General features: G+C 49.1%; 1 protein-coding gene across 1 annotated transcript in view; it reads left to right on the top strand.

The window, feature by feature from the left end:
- LOC134949536 (complement C4-like) overlaps positions 1 to 20,439 on the top strand; it is a 198,375-nt gene that overhangs the window by 77,512 nt on the left and 100,424 nt on the right. The window contains exons 16-18 of the mRNA XM_063938161.1: positions 7,656 to 7,724; positions 17,815 to 18,024; positions 19,990 to 20,101. Of these exons, the coding sequence (XP_063794231.1) occupies positions 7,656 to 7,724; positions 17,815 to 18,024; positions 19,990 to 20,101 (391 nt within the window). The remainder of the gene's footprint in view (positions 1 to 7,655; positions 7,725 to 17,814; positions 18,025 to 19,989; positions 20,102 to 20,439) is intronic.

Raw genomic sequence — 20,439 nt, 5'->3', positions numbered from 1 at the left:
GGAACTGGACTGCGGGTGCTCCTTCCAGCACTTGCAGGGGGCGTGCAAATGGTGGAAGGCGCATGCTCTTCACGTCCAGTGTTGGGAAGGTCAGGCATCGCAACCGACACAATTGGACTCTCCTTGTGGATTTGGGATTTCGAAGAACGCACAGTTCTTTGCGGTGCTACTGCTTTTGCCAGCTTGAGTCTTTTCATTTTTCTAGCGAGAGGCTGAGTGCCTCCATCCTCATGTGAAGCTGAACCACTAGCCATGAACATAGGCCAGGGCCTCAGCCGTTCCTTGCCACTCCGTGTGGTAAATGGCATATTGGCAAGTTTACGCTTCTCCTCCGACAATTTTATTTTAGGTTTTGGAGTCCTTTTTTTACTGATATTTGGTGTTTTGGATTTGACATGCTCTGTACTATGACATTGGGCATCGGCCTTGGCAGACGACGTTGCTGGCATTTCATCGTCTCGGCCATGACTAGTGGCAGCAGCTTCAGCACGAGGTGGAAGTGGATCTTGATCTTTCCCTAATTTTGGAACCTCAACATTTTTGTTCTCCATATTTTAATAGGCACAACTAAAAGGCACCTCAGGTAAACAATGGAGATGGATGGATACTAGTATACAATTATGGACGGACTGCCGAGTGCCGACACAGAGGTAGCTACAGCCGTGGACTACCGTACTGTACTGTGTCTGCTGCTAATATAGACTGGTTGATAAAGAGATGTAGTAGTATGTATGTATAAAGAAGAAAGAAAAAAAAACCACGGGTAGGTGGTATACAATTATGGACGGACTGCCGAGTGCCGACACAGAGGTAGCTACAGCCGTGAACTACCGTACTGTACTGTGTCTGCTGCTAATATAGACTGGTTGATAAAGAGATGTAGTAGTATGTATGTATAAAGAAGAAAGAAAAAAAAACCACGGGTAGGTGGTATACAATTATGGACGGACTGCCGAGTGCCGACACAGAGGTAGCTACAGCCGTGGACTACCGTACTGTACTGTGTCTGCTGCTAATATAGACTGGTTGATAAAGAGATGTAGTAGTATGTATGTATAAAGAAGAAAGAAAAAAAAACCACGGGTAGGTGGTATACAATTATGGACGGACTGCCGAGTGCCGACACAGAGGTAGCTACAGCTGTGAACTACCGTACTGTACTGTGTCTGCTGCTAATATAGACTGGTTGATAAAGAGATGTAGTAGTATGTATGTATAAAGAAGAAAGAAAAAAAAACCACGGGTAGGTGGTATACAATTATGGACGGACTGCCGAGTGCCGACACAGAGGTAGCTACAGCCGTGGACTACCGTACTGTACTGTGTCTGCTGCTAATATAGACTGGTTGATAAAGAGATGTAGTAGTATGTATGTATAAAGAAGAAAGAAAAAAAAACCTCGGGTAGGTGGTATACAATTATGGACGGACTGCCGAGTGCCGACACAGAGGTAGCTACAGCCGTGAACTACCGTACTGTACTGTGTCTGCTGCTAATATAGACTGGTTGATAAAGAGATGTAGTAGTATGTATGTATAAAGAAGAAAGAAAAAAAAACCACGGGTAGGTGGTATACAATTATGGATGGACTGCCGAGTGCCGACACAGAGGTAGCTACAGCCGTGAACTACCGTACTGTGTCTGCTGCGACTGGATGATAAATAATGATATAAAAAATATATATATATCACTACTGCAGCCGGACAGGTATATATTATATAATGACGGACCTGCTGGACACTGTCTGTCAGCAGAATGAGTTTTTTATAGAATAAAAAAAAAAACACCACACAAGTGAAGTCACACGACGAGTGTTTAACTTTTTCAGGCAATCACAATATAGTATACTACTAACTATACTGGTGGTCAATGTGGTCAGGTCACTGGTCAGTCACACTGGCAGTGGCACTCCTGCAGCAAAAGTGTGCACTGTTTAATTTTAATATAATATGTACTCCTGGCTCCTGCTATAACCTATAACTGGCACTGCAGTGCTCCCCAGTCTCCCCCACAATTATAAGCTGTGTGAGCTGAGCACAGTCAGATATATATTATACATAGATGATGCAGCACACTGGGCTGAGCAGTGCACACAGATATGGTATGTGACTGAGTCACTGTGTGTATCGTTTTTTTCAGGCAGAGAACGGATATATTAAATAAAACAAAACTGCACTGTCTGGTGGTCACTGTGGTCAGTCACTAGTAAACTCTGCACTCTCTACACTTCTACAGTACTCCTAAGCTCCAGTAAATCAGGTCAATCTCTCTCTCTCTCTCTCTCTCTCTTCTAATCTAAATGGAGAGGACGCCAGCCACGTCCTCTCCCTATCAATCTCAATGCACGTGTGAAAATGGCGGCGACGCGCGGCTCCTTATATAGAATCCGAGTCTCGCGAGAATCCGACAGCGTCATGATGACGTTCGGGCGCGCTCGGGTTAACCGAGCAAGGCGGGAGGATCCGAGTCTGCTCGGACCCGTGAAAAAAACCATGAAGTTCGGGCGGGTTCGGATTCAGAGAAACCGAACCCGCTCATCTCTAGTCACTGTAAGGGTGCAGGGCGCAGGGGTGCGCGCGGGGCAGCAATAAACCTCATTTTCTGGCAAAAGTGGCACTGGTACTGTATATATAAAGAGCCCCAGCCAGGTTTGTAGATATTTGAGCGGGACAGAAGCCCGCCGCAGAGGGGGCGGGGCTTCTTCTTCAGCACTCACCAGCGCCATTTTCTCCACAGCACAGCGCTGAGAGGAAGCTCCCCGGACTCTCCCCTGCTTATCCACGGTGAAAGAGGGTTTTAAAGAAGGGAGGGGGGGGCACATATTTGGCGCAAATACATACAGCGCTATCTAGGTAAACATATTGTATGTGTTTTTTTCTGGGTCATATAGCACTGGGTGTGTGCTGGCATACTCTCACTCTGTCTCTCCAATGGGCCTTGTGGGGGAACTGTCTTCAGATAAGAGGATTCCCTGAGTGTGTGGTGTGTCGGTACGCGTGTGTCGACATGTCTGAGGTAGAAGGCTTTCCTAGGGAGGAGGAGGAGCAAATGAATGTGGTGTCTCCGTCGACAACGCAGACACCTGACTGGATGGATATGTGGAATGTTTTAAGTGCTAATGTAAATTTATTGTACAAAAGATTAGACAAAGCGGAAGCTAGGGAACAGCCAGGCTGTCAACCCATGTCTGTCCCTATGTCGCAGGGACCTTCGGGGTCTCAAAAGCGCCCACTATCCCAAATAGTAGACACAGATACCGACACGGATTCTGACTCCAGTGTCGACTACGATGATGCAAAGTTACAGCCAAAAGTGGCTAAATGTATTCGATATATGATTATTGCAATAAAAGATGTTTTGCATATCACAGAGGAACCCCCTGTCCCTGACACGAGGGTACACATGTATAAGGGAAAGAAACCTGAGGTAACCTTTCCTCCCTCACATGAGCTGAACGAGTTATGTAAAAAAGCTTGGGAATCTCCAGACAAAAAACTGCAGATTCCCAAAAGGATTCTTATGGCGTATCCTTTCCCGCCAACGGATAGAATATGGTGGGAATCCTCCCCTAGGGTGGACAAAGCGTTGACAGGCTTATCCAAAAAGGTAGCGCTGCCATCCCAAGATACGGCTACCCTCAGGGATCCTGCTGATCGCAAGCAGGAGGTTACCTTGAAGTCCATTTGCACACATTCAGGTACCTTACTCAGACCGGCTATTGCGTCGGCTTGGTTGTGTAGCGCTGTAGCAGCATGGACAGATATCTTATCAGTGGAAATTGAAACACTGGATAAGGATACCGTCTTATTGACCCTAGGACATATAAAAGATGCTGTCTTATATATGAGAGATGCTCAAAGAGATTTCTGCTAGACGAGTCCTATGGACCTGGCAGTGGACAGGTGATGCTGACTCAAAGAGGCATATGGAGGTTTTACCTTACAAGGGTGAGGAATTGTTTGGGGAAGGACTCTCGGACCTGGTCTCCACAGCTACAGCTGGTAAGTCAAATTTTTTGCCTTATATTCCCTCACAGCCTAAGAAAGCACCACATTATCAAATGCAGTCCTTTCGATCACAAAGAAACAAGAAAGTACGGGGTGCGTCCTTTCTTGCCAGAGGTAAGGGCAGAGGAAAAAAGCTGCACAACGCAGCTAGTTCCCAGGAACAGAAGTCCTCCCCGGCCTCTACAAAATCCACTGCATGACGCTGGGGCTCCTCTAAGGGAGTCCGCCCCAGTGGGGGCACGTCTTCGAATTTTCAGCCACATCTGGGTTCACTCACAGGTGGATCCCTGGGCAATAGAATTGTTTCTCAGGGTTACAGGCTGGAATTCGAAGAGGTGCCTCCTCGCCGGTTTTTCAACCCCAGAAAGGGAGATAGTGTTAAATGCAATTCACAAATTGTATCTTCAACAGGTGGTGGTCAAGGTTCCCCTACTTCAACAAGGGAGGATATATTACTCAACCCTATTTGTAATCCCGAAACCGGACGGTTCGGTCAGACCCATTCTAAATTTAAAATCCCTGAACCTATATTTGAAAAGGTTCAAGTTCAAGATAGAATCGCTCAGGGCGGTCATCCCCAGCCTGGAAGGGGGGGATTTTATGGTATCTCTGGACAAAAGGATGCATACCTTCATGTTCCCATATATCCACCTCATCAGGCGTACCTGAGATTTGCGGTACAGGATTGTCATTACCAATTTCAGACGTTGCCGTTTGGGCTTTCCACAGCCCCGAGAATTTTCACCAAGTTAATGGCGGAAATGATGGTGCTCCTGCGCAAGCAGGGAGTCACAATTATCCCGTACTTGGACGATCTCCTCATAAAAGCGAGATCACAAGAGAAGTTACTGAACAGCGTGTCACTTTCACTGAAGGTGTTACAGCAACACGGCTGGATTCTCAATATCCCAAAGTCACAGCTGGTTCCTACGACTCGTCTGACCTTCTTGGGCATGATTCTGGATACGGACCAGAAAAGGGTTTATCTCCCAATGGAAAAGGCTCAAGAACTCATGACTCTGGTCAGGAACCTATTGAAACCAAAACAGGTGTCAGTGCATCACTGCACTCGAGTCCTGGGAAAGATGGTGGCATCGTACGAGGCCATTCCATTCGGCAGGTTCCATGTGAGGACCTTCCAATGGGACCTACTGGACAAGTGGTCCGGGTCACATCTACAGATTCATCAGTTGATCACCCTGTCCCCTAGGGCCAGGGTATCTCTCCTGTGGTGGCTGCAGAGTGCTCACCTTCTAGAGGGTCGTAGGTTCGGCATTCAGGACTGGGTTCTGGTGACCACGGACGCGAGCCTCCGCTGTTGGGGAGCATTCACACAAGGAAAAAACTTCCAGGGTCAAGTCAAGAGACTTGTCTTCACATCAACGTCCTCGAGCTGAGGGCCATATACAACGCCATTGTCAAGCGGAGACCTTGCTTCGCGACTTACCAGTTCTGATCCAGTCAGACAACATCACTGCAGTGGCTCATGTAAACCGCCAGGGCGGCACAAGGAGCAGAGTGGCAATGGCGGAAGCCACCAGGATTCTTCGCTGGGCGGAAAATCATGTAAGCGCATTGTCAGCAGTGTTCATTCCGGGAGTAGACAACTGGGAAGCAGACTTCCTCAGCAGACACGACTTGCATCCAGGAGAGTGGGGACTTCATCAGGAAGTCATCGCTCAGATTGCAAGCCAGTGGGGACTGCCCCAGATAGACATGATGGCGTCCCGCCTCAACAAAAAGCTGCAGAGGTATTGCGCCAGGTCAAGAGACCCTCAGGCGGTGGCTGTGGACGCCCTAGTGACACCGTGGGTGTTCCAGTCGGTCTATGTGTTTCCTCCTCTTCCTCTCATCCCAAAGGTGTTGAGAATAATAAGAAAAAGAGGAGTGCAGACAATTCTCATTGTTCCAGATTGGCCGCGAAGGGCCTGGTATCCGGATCTGCAGGAGATGCTCACAGAAGATCCGTGGCCTCTTCCTCTAAGACAGGACCTGTTTAATCAGGGGCCCTGTCTGATCCAAGACTTACCGTGGCTGCATTTGACGGCATGACGGTTGAACGCCTGATCCTAGTGGAAAAGGGCATTCCGGATGAGGTCATTCCTACTCTGATAAAGGCTATGAAGGACGTGACAGCTAAACATTATCACCGTATATGGCGAAAATATGTTTCTTGGTGTGAGGCCAGGAATGCTCCTACGGAAGAATTCCATCTGGGCCGTTTCCTTCACTTCCTACAAACTGGAGTGAATTTGGGCCTAAAATTAGGCTCCATTAAGGTTCAGATTTCGGCCTTATCCATTTTCTTTCAAAAAGAATTGGCTCCTTTCCCAGAAGTACAGACTTTTGTGAAGGGAGTGCTGCATATTCAGCCTCCTTTTGTACCTCCGGTGGCGTCTTGGGACCTTAACGTGGTGTTAAGTTTCCTTAAGTCGCACTGGTTTGAACCACTTAAAACGGTGGAGTTAAAATATCTCACTTGGAAGGTAGTCATGTTGTAGGCCTTGGCTTCGGCTAGGCAAGTGTCGGAATTGGCGGCTTTGTCTCATAAAAGCCCCTATCTAGTTTTCCATCTAGATAGAGCGGAATTGCGGACCCGTCCTCAATTTTTGCCTAAGGTGGTGTCATCTTTTCATATGAACCAACCTATTGTGGTGCCTGTGGCTACACGAGACTTGGAGGATTCCGAGTCCCTTGATGTGGTCAGGGCTTTGAAAGTTTACGTGGCCAGAACGGCTAGAGTCAGAAAAACAGAAGCACTGTTTGTCCTGTATGCAGCCAACAAGGTTGGCGCTCCTGCTTCAAAGCAGACTATTGCTCGCTGGATCTGTAACACGATTCAGCAGGCGCATGCGACGGCTGGATTGCCGTTACCAAAATCGGTCAAGGACCATTCCACTAGGAAGGTGGGCTCGTCTTGGGCGGCTGCCCGAGGGGTCTCGGCACTACAGCTGTGCCGAGCTGCTACTTGGTCAGGTTCAAACACCTTTGCAAAGTTCTATAAGTTTGATACCCTGGCTGAGGAGGACCTCCTGTTTGCTCAATCGGTGCTGCAGAGTCATCTGCACTCTCCCGCCCGTTTGGGAGCTTTGGTATAATCCCCATGGTCCTTACGGAGTCCCCAGCATCCTCTAGGACGTAAGAGAAAATAAGATTTTAAACCTACCGGTAAATCTTTTTCTCGTAGTCCGTAGAGGTTGCTGGGCGCCCGTCCCAAGTGCGGACTACTTCTGCAAGACTTGTATATAGTTTTGCTTACATAAGGGTTATGTTATTGTTTTCATCGGTCTCCGACTGATGCTATGTTGTTTGTTAACTGGTTAGTTTATCACAAGTTATACGGTGTGAATGGTGTGGGCTGGTATGAATCTTGCCCTTGGTTTAACAAAAATCCTTTCTTCGTACTGGCCGTCTCCTCTGGGCACAGTTTCTCTAACTGAGGTCTGGAGGAGGGGCATAGAGGGAGGAGCCAGTGCACACCCATACCTAAAGTCTTTCTTAAAGTGCCCATGTCTCCTGCGGAGCCCGTCTATACCCCATGGTCCTTACATGCCTTCTTCAGGTTAATACATCTGCCCCTTTGTTCCTACACCTGCCACGTGGAACTCTCTCTGTCACACCTGTATCATGCTCTTTCTTCTCTTCTAGAACTTGGCTGCAAAATTTCACAAAGGAAGAAGCGCTCGATAGATTTCCTGTCCCTCGCAAAGAACAAAGGTAATGGCTGAAACTAGACCTGGGCAAAACGTCCAAAAAGGATGACCTGCTGTTTTTGTGACCTCCTAATATACTGTATGCAGTAGACTCTCCTGCTACAGGACAGGTGCCAATCCATGCGGATGATGGTATTGTAAGCTAAAGGGCTGATTCAGAATGACATGCAGGCCTATTTTGCAGACCAATCCCGGTCATTTCTCCCACTGCGTCTGAGCGGAGCACATACAACTTTGACTAAGTGGGCGACTCAGAGTCATACACATCTCAGCTGTCACTCCACTTGGGCTGAGTGGGTGTAACTGGGCAGCAGTTGGGCATGCACATGTAAGATAGGTGTCCTGTGGGCGTGTTGCGTATGTAAAAGCCAAATTGTGGACAGAGGTCCGCCTGATTTAAGAAAGATGTCTTGCACCAAGGATAGGGCGGGAGCAATTGTGCACGAATTGTAACGACGACTACTTTTACAAGCAGATGTATAGTGGTGGTGCAATTCTCAATATGGGAGAAGATGCGCTTCATACTTGCCAAGTTTATACGGACCCCGTCCGGAGGAGTCCCCTGAGGTGCAGTTAGGTGGGGTGTGTGTGACCAGCATTCTCGCCATCACGGCCCTGCCCACTGCTGTTTAAGGCCACAATTTGATGCATTTTACAGAGTGGGCCGGGCTACATGTCATTGTGGCCCCACCCACTCTGTTCAAACAGTGATTGGCAGGATTTTACAGCTGGGACTAGGAAGACAATATTCAGGGCGGGATGTATTAACATACATCGCCGCCCCTCGCCGGTTACCGCAGCGATGTTGATCGCATATGTACTAACATATGCGATCAACATCGCGATGCGGTGACGGAGGCCCCCCGCGATACCTGTTAGGTGGTCTGCGGGGGGTCTCCGTCACCTCCCGGGGTCCCCACACTGGCTAGATGCCGGGAAGCAGCAGTAGGCTGCCCCCGGCACCTCCTCCTCCCCCCTGCAGCCGGAAGGACGTCCGGCTGCGTTGCTAGGGGGAGGAGGACACTACCTTCCGGGTCCAGGGCAGCCTGGAGGAAGGTAAGCCAGGGGGAAGGGGGGTCGGCGTCTGCAGCGGGGGTCGACGGTGTCGGCGGGTTGCGGCGGTCGGCGAAAAGAAGCCCATAGGCTTCTATAGGGTTTCGCCATCCAGAGATGGCGAAACCCTGGACGCCGAAAACGCTGCGGTAGGGTCTTAGTAAATATGAAAATGCGGTCCAACCCCCGTTTTCGGGGGTTTTACCGCATTTTTGCTTTAGTACATCCCGCCCACAATGTGAAATGTGTCATCCATCTCTCTGCCTCCGCTCACAGTATGGAAGTGGGTGCCGTGGCACAAGGAGACTGACCAACTCTGTCAGGAGGCTGTGAGGCCCCTCATCCATCCCACATTTGTGACTCTCCCAGAGTTTCCAGGAGATTTGGCAAGTGTGATCCACATTTAACACAAATATTTCAACAGACATTGCATTTTTAGAAAATACCACGTATTGCACAAAGCTCCAGTCCATGCACCTATGTCACAAACATGTGCGGTTCTGGGGGAGATGTACTAAGCCGTGGAGAGAGATAAACTATCAGCCAATCGGCTTTTACCTGTCATGTTACAGTCTGTGTTTTAAATATGATAATTAGGAGCTGGTTGGTTGGTAGTTTATCTCGCTCCAGGACTTGATACCTCTCCCCCTCTGAGTGTTTAGTAGTGCTTGGGAAGAAGTGCTGCATCTACTTGTTGGTTATTGGGACTTGTCTGGATTAATTCTGGGCTTTCTTGTTCTTCATTCCACTTTTCAATGGTTTACGGTTTTCCGCATGGGCTCCTAATACTGTACATCCTGAAAGTGTCTTTTCTGACCCATGGTTCAGTCTTCAAATAATTCTGTCTTTTATTTTCATTACTTAGCATTGATTACAATGAATTATAGTAATATAATCCGTTTATTAATAAATAGTTCAGGAACGTAGGTAAGTAATTGTAACAATGTAACAGTAATATAAATGGAATGTTTACTATTTAGTTGCAACAGAATTTACTAGATATGAGCAGTATAGTTTTAATGTCTAATTCAGATCTGATCGTAGCAGAAAAATAGTTCTCTAATGGGCAAAACCATGTGCACTGCGGGGTGGGGGGGGGGGGGGGCAGATGTAACATGTGCAGAGAGACTTAGATTTGGGTGGGTTATGTTATTTCTGTGCAGGGTAAATACTGGCTGCTTTATTTTTACACTGCAATTTAGATTTCAGTTTGAACACACCCTGCCCAAATCTAACTGTCTCTGCACATGTTACATTTGCCCCACCTGCAGTGCACATGGTTTTGCCCATTAGAGAAAAAAATTGCTGCTGTGATCAGGTCTGAATTAGGCCCTTACTCGGTTATGTTCGGATCTAAAAAACAGCATCTTATTGGCTTTCCGGCTCTCGTGTTTTGGATAGATAATAAAATAAATCCGAACTTGCGCTAGCTTGGTAAAACGTTTTTACAATACTTGCCTATTCTATCATAATGACAACATTTGGGGATCTCTCTCCGCCTCCTGTATCCTGTCTACTTTTATGCAACTGTCTGCAACACCCCGGTAACAATGGTTTTCCCAGGGATTCACCATAAACAACACCGGAGACTTGTTTGCGATTATGTTTAGTGTTAAAATGAAAGTAGTTTTAAAATATCCTGAAGACTCTTTGTTTGCCCTCAGTGACCCGCGCTCCGTCATATGTATGACTAGACAGTACGGATGGTGCAATGGTTAGCATTACCGCCTTACAGCACTGAGGTCATGGGCTCGACTCCCACCATGGCACTAACTGTGCGGAGTTTGTCAGTGCCGTAACTATACATTTTAGCGCTGTGTGCAAGAAACGGCATCGCCCCCCTCCCCCCCCCCCCCCTCCATATACAAAAATAAGATTTTACTCACCGGTAAATCTATTTCTCGTAGTCCGTAGTGGATGCTGGGAACTCCGAAAGGACCATGGGGAATAGCGGCTCCGCAGGAGACTGGGCACAACTAAAAGAAAGCTTTAGGACTACCTGGTGTGCACTGGCTCCTCCCACTATGACCCTCCTCCAGACCTCAGTTAGGATACTGTGCCCGGAAGAGCTGACACAATAAGGAAGGATTTTGAATCCCGGGTAAGACTCATACCAGCCACACCAATCACACCGTATAACTCGTGATACAATACCCAGTTAACAGTATGAAAACACTGAGCCTCTCAACAGATGGCTCAACAATAACCCTTTAGTTAACAATAACTATGTACAAGTATTGCAGACAATCCGCACTTGGGATGGGCGCCCAGCATCCACTACGGACTACGAGAAATAGATTTACCGGTGAGTAAAATCTTATTTTCTCTAACGTCCTAGTGGATGCTGGGAATTCCGAAAGGACCATGGGGATTATACCAAAGCTCCCAAACGGGCGGGAGAGTGCGGATGACTCTGCAGCACCGAATGAGAGAACTCAAGGTCCTCCTCAGCCAGGGTATCAAATTTGTAGAATTTAGCAAACGTGTTTGCCCCTGACCAAGTAGCAGCTCGGCAAAGTTGTAAAGCCGAGACCCCTCGGGCAGCCGCCCAAGATGAGCCCACTTTTCTAGTGGAGTGGGCTTTTACTGATTTAGGATGCGGCAGTCCTGTCACAGAATGCGCCAGCTGAATTGTACTACAAATCCAGCGAGCAAAATTTTCAAGGCCCTGACTACGTCCAGTAACTTGGAATCCTCCAAGTCCCTAGTAGCCGCAGGCACTACAATAGGTTGGTTCAAGTGAAATGCTGATACCACCTTAGGGAGAAACTGGGGACGAGTCCTCAATTCTGCCCTATCCATATGGAAAATCAGATAGGGGCTTTTACAAGACAAAGCCGCCAATTCTGATACACGCCTGGCCGAAGCCAAGGCCAATAACATGACCACTTTCCACGTGAGATATTTCAGATCCACGGTTTTAAGTGGCTCGAACCAATGTGATTTTAGAAAACTCAACACCACGTTGAGATCCCAAGGTGCCACTGGAGGCACAAAAGGGGGCTGAATATGCAGCACTCCCTTTACAAATGTCTGAACTTCAGGCAGTGAAGCCAGTTCTTTCTGGAAAAAAATCGACAGAGCCGAAATCTGGACCTTAATGGAACCCAATTTTAGGCCCATAGACACTCCTGACTGTAGGAAGTGCAGAAATCGACCAAGTTGAAATTCCTCTGTTGGGGCCTTCCTGGCCTCACACCACGCAACATATTTTCGCCAAATACGGTGATAATGGTTTGTGGTTACTTTTTTCCTGGCTTTTATCAGCGTAGGAATGACTTCCTCCGAAATGCCCTTTTCCTTTAGGATCCGGCGTTCAACCGCCATGCCGTCAAACGCAGCCGTGGTAAGGCTTGGAACAGACAGGGACCCTGCTGCAGCAGATCCTGTCTGAGCGGTAGAGGCTATGGGTCCTCTGATACCATCTCTTGAAGTTCTGGATACCAAGCTCTTCTTGGCCAATCCGGAACCACGAGTATCGTTCTTACTCCTCGTCTTCTTATTATTCTCAGTACCTTTGGTATGAGAGGCAGAGGAGGGAACACATAAACCGACTGGTACACCCACGGTGTTACTAGAGCGTCCACAGCTATCGCCTGAGGGTCCATTGACCTGGCGCAATATCTCTCTAGTTTTTTGTTTAGGCGGGACGCCATCATGTCCACCTGTGGCCTTTCCCAACGGTTTACCATTAGTTGGAAGACTTCTGGATGAAGTCCCCAGGGTGTAGGTCGTGTCTGCTGAGGAAGTCTGCTTCCCAGTTGTCCACTCCCGGAATGAACACTGCTGACAGTGCTAAGATGTGATTTTCCGCCCATCGGAGAATCCTTGTGGCTTCTGCCATCGCCATCCTGCTTCTTGTGCCGCCCTGTCGGTTTACATGGGTGACTGCCGTGATGTTGTCTGACTGGATCAGAACCGGCTGGTTTTGAAGCAGGTGCTTTGCCTGACTTAGGGCATTGTAAATGGCCCTCAGTTCCAGAATGTTTATATGCAGGGACGACTCCTGACTTGACCAAAGTCCTTGGAAATTTCTTCCCTGTGTGACTGCCCCCCAGCCTCGAAGGCTGGCATCCGTGGTCACCAGGACCCAGTCCTGTATGCCGAATCTGCGGCCCTGAAGAAGATGAGACGTCTGCAGCCACCACAACAGAGATACCCTGGTCCTTGGAGATAGGGTTATCAGCCGATGCATCTGAAGATGCGATCCGGACCACTTGTCCAACAGGTCCCACTGAAATGTTCTTGCATGGAACCTGCCGAATGGGATTGCTTCGTAGGAAGCTACCATTTTTCCCAGGACTCGTGTGCAGTGATGCACCGATACCTGTTTTGGTTTCAGGAGGTCTCTGACTAGAGATGACAGCTCCTCTGCCTTCTCCCTCGGGAGAAACACTTTTTTCTGTTCTGTGTCCAGAACCATCCCCAGGAACAGTAGGCGTGTGGTAGGAACCAGCTGTGACTTTGGAATGTTTAGAATCCATCCGTGCTGTTGTAGCACTTCCCGAGGTAGTGCTACCCCGACCAACAACTGCTCTTGGGACCTCGCCTTTATCATGAGATCGTCCAAGTATGGGATAATTAAAACTCCCTTTCTTCGAAGGAGTATCATCATTTCTGCCATTACCTTGGTAAACACCCTCGGTGCCATGGAGAGTCCAAACGGCAGCGTCTGGAATTGGTAATGGCAATCCTGTACCACAAATCTGAGGTACTCCTGGTGAGGATGGTAAATGGGGACATGCAGGTAAGCATCCTTGTTGTCCAGAGATACCATGTAATCCCCCTCGTCCAGGCTTGCAATAACCGCCCTGAGCGATTCCATCTTGAACTTGAATCTTTTTATGTATGTGTTCAAGGATTTCAAATTTAAAATGGGTCTCACCGAACCGTCTGGTTTCGGTACCACAAACAGTGTGGAATAGTAACCCCTTCCTTGTTGAAGTAGGGGCACCTTGATTATCACCTGCTGGGAATACAGCTTGTGAATTGCCGCTAGCACAGCCTCCCTGTCTGAGGGAGTAATCGGCAAGGCAGATTATAGGAAACGGCGGGGGAAGGGGGGAGACGCCTCGAATTCCAGCTTGTACCCCTGAGATACTATTTGAAGGATCCAGGGATCCACCTGTGAGCGAGCCCACTGATCGCTGAAATTTTTGAGGCGGCCCCCCACCGTACCTGGCTCCGCCTGTGGAGCCCCACCGTCATGCGGCGGACTTGGAAGAAGCGGGGGAGGACTTTTGTTCCTGGGAACCTGCTGTTTGTTGCAGCTTTTTCCTCTACCAGCCCCTACCTCTGCCCCTGGACAGAAAGGACCCGCCTTTTCCTCGCCTGTTTTTCTGGGTACGAAAGGACTGTACCTGATAAAACGGCGCTTTCTTAGGCTGTGAGGGAACATGGGGTAAAAATGCTGACTTCCCAGCTGTTGCTGTGGAAACTAGGTCTGAGAGACCATCCCCGAATAACTCCTCACCCTTATAAGGCAAAACCTCCATGTGCCTTTTCAAATCTGCATCCCCTGTCCACTGCCGAGTCCATAAGCATCTCCTAGCAGAGATGGACAATGCACTTATTTTAGATGCCAGCCGGCAGATCTCCCTCTGTGCATCTCTCATGTACAAGACTGAGTCTTTTATATGCTCTATGGTTAGCAGAATAGTGTCCCTGTCTAGGGTGTCAATATTTTCTGACAGGAAATCTGATCACGCAGCTGCAGCGCTGCACATCCATGCTGAAGCAATAGCTGGTCTAAGTATAATGCCTGAGTGTGTATATACAGACTTCAGGATCGCCTCCTGCTTTCTATCAGCAGGCTCTTTCAGGGCGGCCGTATCCGGAGACGGTAGTGCCACCTTTTTTGACAAACGTGTGAGCACTTTATCCACCCTAGGGGGTGTTTCCCAACGTGACCTATCCTCTGGCGGGAAAGGGAACGCCATTAGTAACTTTTTAGAAATTACCAATTTTTTATCGGGGAAAGCCCACGCTTCTTCACACACTTCATTTAATTCCTCAGATGGGGGAAAAACTATTGGTAGTTTTTTCTCCCCAAACATAATACCCTTTTTTGTGGTACCTGGGTTTATATCAGAAATGTGTAATACCTCTTTCATTGCCTCAATCATGCAACGAATGGCCCTAGTGGACATTAAATTAGACTCATCGTCGTCGACACTGGTATCAGTATCCGTGTCGACATCTGGGTCTGCCATCTGAGGTAGCGGGCGTTTTAGAGCCCCTGATGGCCTTTGAGACGCCTGGGCAGGCACAAGCTGATAAGCCGGCTGTCCCGCAGTTGGCATGTCGTCAAATTTTTTATGTAAGGAGTCGACACTTGCACGTAATTCCTTCCATAAGTCCATCCACTCAGGTGTCTGACCCGCAGGGGGTGACATCACATTTATAGGCATCTGCTCTGCCTCCACATAAGCCTCCTCATCAAACATGTCGACACAGTCGTACCGACACACCGCACACACACAGGGAATGCCCTAACAGAGGACAGGACCCCACAAAAGCCCTTTGGGGAGACAGAGAGAGAGTATGCCAGCACACACCAGAGCGCTATAATAATGCAGGGACTAATTGAATTATGACCCTTTATAGCTGCTTATTGTATTAAACTGCGCCTAAATTTAGTGCCCCCCATCTCTTTTTTACCCTTTCTGTAGTGTAGACTGCAGGGGAGAGTCAGGGAGCTTCCTTCCAGCGGAACTGTGAGGGAAAAATGGCGCCAGTGTGCTGAGGGAGATAGCCCCCGCCCCTTTTTCGGCTGACTTTTCTCCTGCTTTTTTATGGATTCTGGCAGGGGTATTAATCACATATATAGCCTCTGGGGCTATATATTGTGGTTATTTTGCCAGCCAAGGTGTGTTTATTGCTGCTCAGGGTGCCCCCCCCCCAGCGCCCTGCACCCTCAGTGACCGGAGTGTGAAGTGTGTATGAAAAGCAATGGCGCACAGCTGCAGTGCTGTGCGCTACCTTGGTGAAGACAGAAGTCTTCATGCCGCCGATTTTCTGGACCTCTTCTTGCTTCTGGCTCTGTAAGGGGGACGGCGGCACGGCTCCGGGACCGAACACCAAGGACGGGTCCTGCGGTCGATCCCTCTGGAGCTAATGGTGTCCAGTAGCCAAAGAAGCCCAAGCTAGCTGCAAGCAGGTAGGTTCGCTTCTTCTCCCCTTAGTCCCTCGCTGCAGTGAGCCTGTTGCCAGCAGGTCTCACTGTAAAATAAAAAAACTAAAATATACTTTCTTTCTAGGAGCTCAGGAGAGCCCCTAGTGTGCATCCAGCTCGGCCGGGCACAAAAATCTAACTGAGGCTTGGAGGAGGGTCATAGTGGGAGGAGCCAGTGCACACCAGGTAGTCTAAAAGCTTTCTTTTAGTTGTGCCCAGTCTCCTGCGGAGACGCTATTCCCCATGGTCCTTTCGGAGTTCCCAGCATCCACTAGGACGTTAGAGAAACAGGGTCAATGAGCGTGCCAAAAATATAGGGTTGCTGCTTCATGGGGAAGGAGCGTGGTCACAGAGCTCCCTTTTACACGTTACATTAGGTAGCGCTCCCTTTTACACAGTACGGCAGGTATAGTCCCCTTTTTTACACATTAGGCAGGCAGAGTCCCCCCTTTTTACACATTAAAGTAGCAGAGTCCCCTTTTTACACATTAGGCAGCAGCGTCCACTTTTTTTTTTACACATCACACAGCAGAGGCCACCTTTCTTTACACATTAGGCAAGCATTCCTCCCTGTTTTGCACGAGAGAGAGAGTGTGTGTGTGTCTGTCTGTGGTGTCTCTGTCAGTCACTTGGAGGTGGTAGGCAGCATCCAGGCGCAGAGCCACTCCTGTGGTCTGGGACGAGTGGTCTTCAGTATGCCGGCTGTCGGGATCCCGGCGCACAGTATACTGGCGCCGGAATCCCGACAGCCGGCATACCGACACTTATTCTTCCTCGTGGGGGTCCACGACCCCCCTGGAGGGAGAATAAAATAGAGTGGCACGCGTAGCGCGCCACCATGCCCGCAAGGGGCTCATTTGTGCTCGCCACACTGTCGGTATGCCAGCGGTCGGGCTCCCGGCGCCGGTATGCTGGTCGCCGGGAGCCCGACCGCCGGCATACCATACTACACCCGTCTGGGACACATGCTGCGGCGACACTACTTCACACAAGAAGCATGAGAGCGGGTCCGGGAGCAACCTGCGCCAGCGCTATGCACCCCGCCAGCAGGGGACAGCCAGCGGGACTCAGGGACAGTCTGCTGTCCCATGAGGCTGCGTCACAACTCCCATTCTCCTGCACTCACAGCATGACTCAGGCACAGCAGCGGCAGAGTTCAGGGACGGCGGCAGCGGGACTCAGGGACAGAGTGGCGGTTCACTGCTGTCCCATGAGGCTGCGGCACAGCTCCCATTCTCCTGCACTCACAGCATGACTCAGGTACAGCAGCGGCAGAGTTCAGGGACGGCGGCAGCGGGACTCAGGGACAGAGTGGCGGTTCACTGCTGTCCCATGAGGCTGCGGCACAGCTCCCATTCTCCTGCACTCACAGCATGACTCAGGCACAGCAGCGGCAGAGTTCAGGGACGGCGGCAGCGGGACACAGGGCAGCTGTGTGCTGCTAGATGCCAGCTACAGCCGCGCACCCACTCCCATGCAGAGGCAGGAGACAAGTGGCGGCGCCGGCCCGGGACTGTCACTACTGACTGAATGGCTGTATGGGGAGGTGTGCTGCCAGATGGTGCGCCTTGCCCACATTTGTGCTGTGGGCAAGGCACCATCGGCACACACCTAGTTACGGCACTGAAGTTTGTATATTCTCCCCGTACTTGCGTGGGTTTCCTCCAACAATCCAAAAATATACTGGTAGGTTAATTGTCTCCCAGCAAAAATTAACCCTAGAATAAATGTGTGTGTGTGTACATGTGATAGGGAATATAGATTGTAAGCTCCACTGGGGCAGGAACTGATGTGAATGGGCAAATATTCTCTGTACAGCGCTGCAGAATATGTGTGCGCTAAATAATAATATTATTCATTTCTGCAGTGAATCTGTTCTCCTCTCCGAATCAGAAAAAGTGCTGCATGCAAGGAATGACGCTTTTGCCCCCGCTGATGGAACGGGATTGTGAGAAGCGAGCTAAGCGCATCCCGAATGATCAGTGCCGTAAACCCTTCCTTGACTGCTGCAAATATGCTGAGGACTTGCGCAAGAAGATCGAAGCCGAGAAGCGCAGGAAACACACCATTGGGAGAAGTAAGAGATATTACTGAGTACCAGGCTATACGTTCCTGCTTTTCCAGGGAGACTCTGCAGAATAGCATCCACTGTAATTATTTCAGGCGTTTTCTTCTTTTCATTCAGATATTGCAGTTTATTTATTTATTTTTCTATTTACTGTCTATCATCCATCTGGGTACCCTCCTACTCCCCACCCTTTGCCCCCCCCCCCCCAAACCCTTGCTTCCCACCCCTTTTTCTCCCTCCCACTTCTTTTGTCTCTCTTTCCCACCCCAACAATTTACCCCCACTTCTTCATCGTCATCCCCTACTTTCTCTCTATGACCACCCCCTCATTCTCTGCTGTGCTACTCTGACACTGGTGGCAGGGATCAGAAGTCACACCCAACTGTTATTACATTCCAACGTGATGACATCATTTTTATCAGTAGTCTTATTATATAGACTTTGGGTCTGACGGAGAGATAGCCACTATATGGGTGCAAATAATTGTAATACAGCAGAGGCAGCTGCCCATCTCATATATACAACAAATAAAAATGAAATACTTTAAACGCACAAGCATATTCTGTGTGCAAGCGATGAAGAAAACACCCTATGTAAGCATAGAATTGGCAAGCATCGTCCACTACTTGCGCTTGCCCTATCCACACACATATAATTCAATGTACAGCGCTTAATTTGTGTTTGCAACTTTTTTCCTGGTCTGCATGTACCACATTTGCTCAAATGTGCACTAAGGTGGTCATTCCGAGTTGTTCGCTCGCTACCTTCTTTTAGCAGCATTGCACACGCTAGGCCGCCGCCCTCTGGGAGTGTATCTTAGCTTAGCAGAATAGCGAACGAAAAATTTGGAGAACTGCTACTAAATAATTCCCTGCAGTTTCTGAGTAGCTCCAGACCTACTCCTAGATTGCGATCACCTCAGTCCGTTTAGTTCCTGGCTTGACGTCACAAACACGCCCAGCGTTCGGCCAGCCACTCCCCAGTTTCTCCAGCCACTCCCCCGTTTTTACCTGGAACGCCTGCTTTTTTTTAGCACACTCCCTGAAAACGGACAGTTTTCGCCCAGAAACATCCACTTCATGTCAATCACACTACGATCACTCGAGCGAGGAAAAAACGTCGCTCGAGCTTGTGTAAATCTACAAAGTTTTGTGTTAAATTACTTAGCGCATGTGCGCTGCGTACCATGCGCATGTGCATTTAGCAACAAATCGCAGAATAGCGAAAATCGTCAACGAGCGAACAACTCGGAATGACCACCAAAGTGTATTTAGCCTACTTTAGAATGCTTCCACCCCAGCCCTATCCAGGGCATCATCACGCAAGTAGAATACTGTCAATCTACATAGACGCACCTGCATGCACCCCCTGTTTTGGGTATGCGCAAAATACAGTATGCCAACAGGCTCACTCTGTGCCAGCTGCTTATGGGGGTCATTCCGAGTTGATCGCTAGCTGCCGATGTTCGCTGCATAGCGATCAGTGTAAAAATCGGCAAATCTGCGCATGCGTATGCCCCGCAATGCGCACACGCGACGTGCGGGTACAAAGTCCTTTGTGGTTTTGCACAGGTTCTAGCGACGATTTCATTCGCACTGGTGGCCGCAAAAAGATTGACAGGAAGGGGGAGTTTCTGGGTGTCAACTGACCGTTTTCTGGGAGTGTTTGGAAAAACGCAGGCGTGCCAGGGAAAACACAGGCATGGCTGGGTGAACGCTGGGCGGGTGTGTGACGTCAAAAGCCAACCCTCCAACGTTAGAATCAACGCACACGAAGAGTAACTACAGGGCTGGTCTTGTTTTGCACAAAATGTGTTTGCAGGCGTTCTGTTGCACAGGCGTTCGCACTTCTGCAAAGCGAAGATACACTCCCCCGTGGGCGGCAACTTTGCGTTTGTATGGCTGCTAAAAACTGCTAGCGAGCGATCAACTCGGAATGACCCCCTTTGTTCTGTTTTCTACAATGCACCTATAGCCCAGAAAAATGAGGAAGATGATGATTTCGTCGATGATAGTGATGTCCAGAGTCGCTCATCTTTCCCAGAAAGCTGGCTATGGAAGACCGTCAGTGTGACCAAAAAGCTCAGGTATAAATGGATCTGAAATCCTGCTGTCATGTCAGTTACATTATCCTTTACAAATCTACGTGGGAGGGTGCGGCTGGGCAGACCAATTAGGGGGCTAGGGAGTCGGAGGCGGACTGATATGTTTACTAGTCTCTTTTATGTTTTAAAGCACGGGTTAAAGTGTATTTCTCTAACGTCCTAGTGGATGCTGGGGACTCCGCAAGGACCATGGGGAATAGACGGGCTCCGCAGGAGACTGGGCACTCCAAGAAAGATTTAGTACTACTGGTGTGCACTGGCTCCTCCCTCTATGCCCCTCCTCCAGACCTCAGTTAGAATCTGTGCCCGGCCAGAGCTGG

The sequence above is a fragment of the Pseudophryne corroboree genome, chromosome 8 (genome assembly GCF_028390025.1).
Source record: "Pseudophryne corroboree isolate aPseCor3 chromosome 8, aPseCor3.hap2, whole genome shotgun sequence".
Taxonomy (NCBI): Eukaryota; Metazoa; Chordata; class Amphibia; order Anura; family Myobatrachidae; genus Pseudophryne; species Pseudophryne corroboree.
The sequence above is the reverse complement of the archived record's forward strand: the minus strand, read 5'-3'. Positions and strand labels throughout refer to the sequence as shown.